Here is a 9,098-nt window from a genome sequence, read left to right as displayed (position 1 = left end):
GAGGACCTCAGAGGGAGAGCGAGCTGTCTGTAAACATCTGAACACCAATTCTGAGCTTTCTTCCACGACGTCCGTTCCCGTCAGCCTTGCATTTGCATCGGGGACAGCTGACCGGTCCAGCTTCTGCACAAGACACTCACGTCTGTCCCGAGCACAACTGAACCCTTAGCCTGTTCCCATTGAGCATGGTGGGCTGGGGCCCCGTGTGACCTAGAAGGAGGGAGGGTGGGGGACGTCTGGTCTATGGCTGTCTGTGTTCACACCTGGCGTCCGACCATGCCCCTTGGCCACTCCTCCTGTGAGGACAGGTGCCCCAAGAAAGGGGCAGGCTCAGGACCTTTGTGCACGACGCCCCCTCCAGGCAGGCCTGGCTCCGAGGAAGAGCCCATCTCTGTTCTCCCCAAATTGTGGGCAGGGGGGAAAATAATTCCGACCTTTGGCCACATCGGTCTGTCCCGCCCCTGTGAGACCCTCTTCCTGATGAGCCCAAGGACAGGGTGGATTGCTGGGGCTGCAGCGGGTGAGAGGTAACATTTGGTTTCCGTCCCAAGTTCCTGACACAGAGCCTCGGATTCTCCAGAGTGATGAGCGACTTTTTATAAGTAACGAGGTGACTGCTGGTGAGGCCCCAGGGCTTCAGGATGGGGGCTGGTGGCCAGAGGAACCCTCCTGTGATTACAGGGTTGGAACTTTCAGCCCCACCCCGACCTCCCTGCGGAGAGCAGAGCGGGAGAGAAAAGATCTCCTCCTCCCCACCTCCCTCCCCATGCTTTCCTTAGGGTTACATCATTGCTCTCTTTAATGCTTACCTTTTTCCAAATCTGGCCACTGGGAGACTCTTGAAGCTGGCTTTTCTGTCATTTTGATAAGTCCTTTTACATTTTTGAGCAATTACTTGCTTCCTGGAACAAGATACTCTGGACTCACCTTGTACTTTCCTTCTCCACGACTGGAACCGGCCATATCTCCAAGGAGCCTGGTTAATTCCGGGCAGAAGGTGGGCAGCAGTCGTTGTTAAACTCTGCCTCTCAGGAGCCCCTGACATGCTGGAAAGGTATTGAGGACACTGTGAGCTGTGCTTGTGTGTATATGACTATAAACATTTACCACACTAGAAATTAAACAGAAATTTAAAAACATGTATTCATTCATTTTAAAAGAACAATAATAAACCCCTCATATGTTAACACAAATAATGCATTTCAGTGAAAAATAACTATACTTTTCAAAACAAACTCTTTAGCAAATTTACTATAGAATGGGAAAAGAGAGGAAGGAGTATGTTAATATTCCTTACTGATAATTATGGATACTTTTTATACAACAGCCAACCTCAACAAGTTGAGGTTTCTTTTTTTTTTAATTTAAATTTATTTATTTTTGGCTGCGTTGGGTCTTCGTTGCTGCGTGCAGGCTTTCTCTAGTTGCGGTATGCGGGGGCTACTCTCCGTTGCGGTGCGTGGGCTTCTCATTGCGGTGGCTTCTCTTGTTGCGGAGCACAGGCTCTTGGTGCGTGTGCTTCCGTAGTTGTGGCACGCGGGCTCAGCAGTTGTGGCTCGCGGGCTCTAGAGCACAGGCTCAGTAGTTGTGGTGCATGGGCTTAGTTGCTCTGCAGCGTGTGGGATCTTCCTGGACCAGGGCTTGAACCCATGTCCCATGCATTGGCAGATGGATTCTTAACCACTGTGCCATCAGGGAAGCCCCGAAGTTTCTTAAAGTTTGGTGGCAGCTGGAATATGAAATCATGTCAATAATTGTGATGGATATGAGGTTTCCAAAATTCAAGGTTTCACGTGAAGATCTGAATTTTATCACTGGCAACAAGTACTATCAGTACGCATTATCTCTCACACAATATATAACATTGTTATCTCTCACACAATATATAACGTTGTATACGCTGCGTGTAATACACAATACTGTATTTAACATATAATGCATGTATGTGTATATATATAATTTGTCTTTAACCATTGCAGATGTAAACTCAGGATGGGTTCCTAGGCACGAGCCCTTGCTGGGTTATTTCTAGACCACCTTCCGCAGTGCCCTGTGTCTCCCACCAGCCACGTGGTGACCCTCTTGTCCCTCACAGGCTCATCAGTAAAGTTTTTGTTTGTGGCTAAGTTTGAATTTCTTTGCAGTCTGATTTGTGAGAACAGTTCAAGCAAACTTTTTTTTTAATAATTAAAAAACATTTATTTATTCAGCTGTGTTGGGTCTTAGTTGCGGCACATGGGATCTTGTTGCAGCATGCGGGCTTCTCTCTGGTTGTGGCGTGCGGGCTCTAGAGTGCACGGGCTCAGTAGTTGCCATGCATGGGCTTAGTTGTCCCGTGGCATGTGGGATCTTGGTTCCCAGACCAGGGATTGAATCTGCGTCCCCTGCATTGGAAGGCGGATTCTCAACCACTGGACCGCCAGGGAAATCCCCAAGCAAACTTTTGGTTCTGGGTATTTCCCCTCCCTGGGCCAGCCAACTGAAAACTTGTCACGATTGTGTTTTTCATCGTTTTCCTTCTCATCTGCATTGATGACGCTAGTATGCCCCTCCACCAAAAAGCTGCTCAGTTGGGTTAAAAAGGATCAAACATTCAAGAACAAGGACAACAAGCCTTTTCAGAGCATCTGCGCCCTCCCCCAGCTGGGTGGCCTGTGAGCACCCAGCCCCTCCCCGCCTGGGGGTCTCCATCCGTCCTGACACCAGAATGTCTGAACCAGGACCGAATGTCAGGTGCGCCCCGTGAGCCCTGTGCACCCTGCTGTAGGTTCCCCTGCATCACGGCACTGTCCATGTCCCTGGCTCTGTCTCTTCCTGCTACTGCTGTGACATCACAGCTGCTCAGGACTGGATGAAACGGAGGGAATTCTGCCTGCTGGTCCTTCCTCTTTCTTCCCAAGAGCACAATTATCCCTTATTTGAGAGGGTGTCTTTTTTGTCTCTGCCCACAGTTTCCCCGACTCTGCAGGGAGCTCCACATCGGGATTCGGTGGCGGAGACTCGCCCCCACCCAGGCCCTGACCCCATAATTGTGGACCCAAGACCCTGTGCTTAAGGCGGACCAGCATTTGCCCGTTGGCTTAAACATCACAACAGCTCAACCTGCATTGCCACGCATCGCAGATGGAGGGAGGGCCCTCACCACATCTCCAGGGACTGTGCTTTCTCAGCCCCGGGGGTGCAGGCCTCGCCTGGCGGGAAAGAATGAGACTGGCTCGCCCTGACCTCTGGGGGCTCCATGGTGTCACTCATGGGCCCGGAAAGCATGGTGGGCCAGCCCTGAGGAGAGGCTCCATCATCCCCTCTGCTGTGGGGCATCCGGAGCCCCTTCCAGTCCCTCTGAGCACGGGGCACCATGGACCAGACCTCTCTTCCCCAGCCCCCCTCTTCACCTCCTGGGCCTCAGTGCTCTGTTTGCCTCTTTCTTCTCTGTTCTCCCACCGCCCATATGGACGCACCTGCGAGAGCCCTAACCCCTGGGTGACTTTTCAGGAGGTGGGCCTTTGGGGGGAGATTAAGGTCAGATGAGGTCACAGGGTGGATCCTGCTCTGATGGGGGTGCCGGGGTCCCCTCTCCCCACAGAGGAAAGGCCATATGAAGGCACAGAAGGTGTGTCTCCAGGCCAGTAAGAGGCCCCACAGGACCGGCCAGGCTTGTGGCCTAGGACTTCAGCCTCCGGAATGGAGGGGATCAACATCTGTCTGGCACCTGGTGGCCCGCAGGAGATGCCGGCTTCTTCGTGAGGCATCCTGATGGCTGGCCCGCCATCCCTGGGCCCTGCACCCAGGCTGAACCTTTTCCTCTTCTTCACCCGCCATCATCCTGCTCGCTCCGAATGATTAAATGTGGGCCAAGTTCTACTCACGAGCAGAGCAGGCAGGAAACTGTCATTTTCCTATTGTCAGTTTGCCAAGGCCCACTTCAGCCAAATCAAGACTATTAAGTCACCCTTCATGTAGCAGGAGCTGAAATGGGGTATCTATTCCGTGGGGACCTCCGGTTCACACTCAGGGTCTTCAGGAGACAGATGACCAGGAAAGGGAATCATACGTGCAGACTTTTCTTTTCCAGGAGTTTTAAGAGGGCTTCTCACAGCATTTCATCTGTAGCCTTGGTGCTGGAGACGCAGGTGTGACAAGGTGACCTGGGCTCCGTTCTTCAGCTCTGGACTTGGCCCAAGTCCTCAGGCTCCATATAACCCTTGTCAGCCCACGTGGCACTGACTATCCACACACTGCCCACCTGCACCAGCACATTTTCTGCCTAAAAACAGACTTTCCCCTAAAAGGCAGCACAGACACCCCTCTTCAGCACCCATAAGATGCGGGATCCCCGAAGCAGCCCCGATGGATGTGCCGGGGTGAGAGATCCCGCAGGCGGGCAAGGGGCAGTTCACCCCACACAGGGCTCGGCTACTACCATGCAGTGGGCAGCCTGTCTGTCTGCAGTGTTGGCGCACAATCCTTTTCCCATCTTTGGTCGTGGTCTCCCGGTATTTCCCCCTCACCACCTGATGGTGACTCAGCAACACGACTGACGTTGCCATGGGGATTGATTTTCAGAAAAGGTGAACAGTTCTTGGCACAAAATGAGGTGCTACATCCCCCATGTGTACGACAGACCATGGCACTCCTGAAATATGCAGGAAATACTGCAGTTGTGTGAAAACCGCCTTGTGTTTATACATGAAAACAGAGGTGGTGCTGAGCTCAGATCGCTGTAAACAGCTTTCTCACCTGCATACCTGTCGCTGGAACACCTGCAGGGCAGGTGGCATCTGAGGAAACTGCACGAGAGCTGTCCTGCATGGTGGTTGGTCTCCTCCTCCTCTCCTAAACGCCGACTGGCCACCCGATTTCTCTGATGTCCAGAGAGTCCCCCCAGGTTACAAGGCTCCCCTTGTGGCGTTCAGTCCCCCAGGAAGAGCTACTGCAAGGATCCTTTAGGAACTAATATTCTTTGGGAGGAGAAATATTTTTACAAAGTTCAGCACCTCCTTTAATACAGTTTCAGTTTCTTTCCCTCGAACACATAACTTTTTACTTAATAAATTCAAGTAAAATGAGCTGAAATGCCTATTAGTTTTAATAGACTCATCTTCGTTTGAGTCTTTTATTATAAAATTCTTCCCAACCATCGGCATGGCTATCATCCTTCCAGGCCTGTCATGTTCAGCAAAATTAACCATCTTTGTTTTTGTGTGGTGGGACTTAGGGAGTAATATTTTACTTCCTTAGTTGTACTTTTTTGCATTGCTTTAATTTTTAACAGTATAAAAATAGCATTTCTTAAAAGCAATAAACAGGGAGTTCTTTGAGCCTCCGAGGTGCCAGCCTGGGGGCTGCCTTGTGCGCAGGCGCCGTAGGGGCTGGGCCGCCTGAGCCTGCTCAGACCCAGGACTCCCCTGGTGCCGTCAGCCTTGACCCTTGGGTGCTCTGGGACACTTGCTCCCATCCTGCTGGCTGGAGTCATGGTCACCTTGGCTCTCTGGCGGCTCGTCTTCAGTTCTGGCTACATCGCTTCACCTGGCTTTGCCCTTTCCTGCTGGGAGTGTTCTCGAGACAAAGTCCTTAAAATCAATCCGCTCCACGGCCTCCACCGGTTTTCCTCTGGAGCACTGGGCTGGGATTAACCTTTCAGGTCCGAGCCTGGAGCCGAGTGCGGCAAAGCCAGCCTTGCCGGGGACAATCTCTGACGCTCCCTCAGGCGCTGTACTGTCAGCGTCCACTCAGACCTGTGGAAGACCCCGCTCACTCCTGTTGATCTGCTGGGGTTTTGGTCATGACTCACCCATGTGGCAACAATGCACAGCAGCTGGCTGGCCCCAGGGCACAAATGGGACACTGGCTCCTGTTCATCCGTGTAGCCCAGCACCCAACACAGCCCTGGGATGTTTCTGAATCACAGATGATAAGTGCATCACCTAGGGGGACAGTCAGGTACAAGGACGGTGCCAGGGTCCAAAAGGCCATTTCAGGACGCTCCCAAGCCACTAAAGAAAGTGACAACTGTCTAAGACCAGGATATCATATGCACGCAGGCACCATCAGATCACACGTGCTGTGTGCCTACTCTGCTCTGGGCCTCATAACATCATTGCCAGGCAGGAGACACTATGGGTCTCTATGTCCGTCATGGACATTGGCTATTCTCAGAGGCAGGGAAAAGGAAACAATTGGCTAAGTAGTGAGGCCGAGTTTGATTATGTACGTTTATGAGAAAGGGTGATCACAAGTCAGCTTTAGCGATGGAAATTCTAATGTTTCATTACTCGCGGTCAATAGTGACCTTAAGGTCAAGCAAACATTTCTTCATCCACAGAGTGGGGATGCTAATAACTGTTAAAACTTTAAAGGATTTCAAGAATAGAAAGATACCGTATGTAAGGAATTCATCACGCCTGGCACACAGTAGGTGCTCAATAAGTGTCGGTTCCCTTTTTCTTCTTCATTCTCCATTATGAATATAATTAAAAACTGGATGAGCACCTAAACTTGCAATGAGAGCATCATTGAGGTAAGAAAATGGATTATACCGTGGAGTTTGTGAGGATGGATAGATGAGGCTGCCCTTGTGATTGCTGCAGACATATTTACTTGAGGTTTGTTCTGGGGTAACTGCCTTGCATGGCTGATTGCTGGCATTGCCATCAGCTGCTGTCTACATTCATGTTGGAGTGTTCTAAGCCCTTAAGAAAACATTTATTATTTTAGGACAGGCACATTTCCAGCATGGGTGGTGGTGATTAAATCTGAAGAGGAGACATTCTTGGGGATAATTTCCAGCAGAAGTGTGACACTTTTATGAGTCAACAGCATAGCTGCTGATTGAAATATCTCTGTGTTGGTGCAGATAGAAAACAGTCACAAGACAGGGGAAGCACTCCCTTCTTCCACCTGCTCTGTCACCTCCCAGCCCCTCTGCCTTCCTCCTGTATTTCCACACATCCTCATCCTATCTGTCTTTTAGGGAGGAGCTCAGGTATCACCTTTTATGAAGCCATCTTTCTCCCTTGATTCCTCCATGAAGGTAATTTCTCTCCACCTGAATTCTGAAAACATATCACCTATATATTCTCACCTACACCTTACTCATCTTACTTTCTACTTTCTACCTTTATGAGTGCTATGTGACATTGAGCAAGCCTCCTAAATTCTCTGGTCACTAGCTTCTGTTTTGCAAAATGAAAGGGGTTGCATGACCCCATTTGAACATCTATGGGGCCTATACAGTGATGGTAACCAAGGCCATCTGGTCTACCCTGGTAAATGAGGACATCTAGTCTACCCTGGTAAATGAGGACATCTAGTCTACCCCAGTAAATGAAGACATCTGGTCTATGCAGGATGTGGGTCTGAAGGGCTGGCAGCAGCTAACCACATTCCGACGGCAGGTCGTCTGGAAGGAAAACTTGAGTGGTTGCCTCAAGAAATGTCTGTTGAGTGACGAGTGCAAGATCTGTGCCAGGTGCTATGGGCCAGGGAGGTACCAGAAGGGTCAGTGCCAAGTGCCACATGCAAGGACAAAGGACCCGAAGGCCTGTAATCAGTTGGTTTTAAATGAAGCAAAAGGGAGGCCAATCTGGCGGCCTGACTCCACCGGGGAAGCCCTTCAGAACCTGGTCCTCCTCTGCTGGCCTCAGAGGAGTCACTGCCAGGTGGGAAGAGGGTGGGGGGGATTGGGACTTGGAGGGCCTCAGGGAGGTGAAAGTAGCCCCAGCTGGCAGCCAGCAAGAAAACTAGGACCTCAGTCCCACAACCACAGGAATAGAATTCTGCCCACAGCCCATGAGGCCCCAAACCCAGGACACAGCAGGCCAAGCCTGGGCCTGACTCATGGTCACTGGGGGGCAATAAAGGGCATTGTTTTAGCCACTAAATTCGTGGTAATCTGTCATGCAGAAGTAGACAATCAATCCACCGCTGCGTGGGTTTCAGGGCGTCTGCAACCCCTTTAGTTGTGCAGTGTGTGTGTGTGTGTGTGTGTGTGTGTGTGTGGTGGGGCAGCTCTGTGCATGCTTCTTATTTTGGAGGGGACCCAATGTTTCACCAGATTCTCTGAATGAGAACACATGCTCCCTAGAGAAACTGGGCACAGCGAGTGCTGCATGGAGAGGAAAATCCAGAACCGGCCAAGTGAGTGTGAGCGAACCTAGGACAGTTTTTTCTGAAAACACTGAGCATCAGGGCCTGGGGAACAGCAGGGAGACACTGCTACCACCTCTCCTAATTGCTGAGATCTCAGGATGCAGAAAAGCGCTGGGCTTCCCCCGCCCCCCATCTCACTGTGATGAGCATTCCTCACATTCTTGAGAGCTTCCTTTCTGCCTTAATTGGTATGGTTTACAGAAAACAAATGACTCAGACTGAATGATATTTTGCACTATTGTAAAAGATAAGTTGATCTAATTATCATCTAACTTCAGTCACACTGGGAGAAACAGATTATCCTAATTATGCTGACACAGAGACAAGATTTATTTTTTTTTTCTAGAAGAGGCATTTTTCTCTTTGAAATTAGAATGATACGCAAAACTGATTAACCCTGACCGTCCCACCTGCTCAATTACACCCCTGTTCCTCAGTACTTTTAGGGTGTGGTCAGGGAAACGGACAAAGTAAAGCCCAATGAGCTGACAGGAGAGTTTACAGGGATTCTGTGCTGAGACCAGAAAAGAATCAAGTAAAGGGTTAAGTCTTGTCTGCAAATCACAAATTTTCCCCAGAATCCAACAATAGTGAATTCATTTGCTGGGCATGGAAAAGATGTAGATTGTGTATAACTGAAAGACACAAATTGGATATTGAGAATTAATGGGAAATTATGAATCTGTCAATATTTAATTTATTTTCATACCGGCAAACACGTGTCATTAATTAAGAGGCACCTTAATGGAAGGATTACAACCTGGCAAATCAGAAAGTCAGGTGTCCCGCCCGAGGCAGGCAGAGGTTCTGAAAAGGAAGCAGCAGGTTGATGTTACCTGCCTAGAGTGACCCCTCAGCCCTGCGGTGAAAGTGACACAATTCCTGGGCCTCTGACCTCACTGACGTTATGTCTCAGGGGAGGAGGGAAAAGCAGCTGTGGCAGCAGATCA

General features: G+C 50.1%; 1 protein-coding gene across 1 annotated transcript in view; it reads right to left on the bottom strand.

The window, feature by feature from the left end:
- Positions 1-927: 927 nt before the first annotated feature.
- The window catches only part of ERICH1 (glutamate rich 1), a 59,653-nt gene continuing 51,482 nt past the window's right edge, over positions 928-9,098 (bottom strand). The window contains exon 6 of the mRNA XM_024760012.1: positions 928-1,046. Within this exon, the coding sequence (XP_024615780.1) occupies positions 1,015-1,046 (32 nt within the window). The 3' untranslated portion in view covers positions 928-1,014. The remainder of the gene's footprint in view (positions 1,047-9,098) is intronic.

This window comes from Neophocaena asiaeorientalis, unplaced genomic scaffold (assembly GCF_003031525.2).
Source record: "Neophocaena asiaeorientalis asiaeorientalis breed wild unplaced genomic scaffold, Neophocaena_asiaeorientalis_V1.1 scaffold521, whole genome shotgun sequence".
Classification (NCBI taxonomy): Eukaryota; Metazoa; Chordata; class Mammalia; order Artiodactyla; family Phocoenidae; genus Neophocaena; species Neophocaena asiaeorientalis.
Note: the sequence above shows the minus strand (reverse complement) of the source record. Positions and strands in the feature narration are given on the sequence as shown.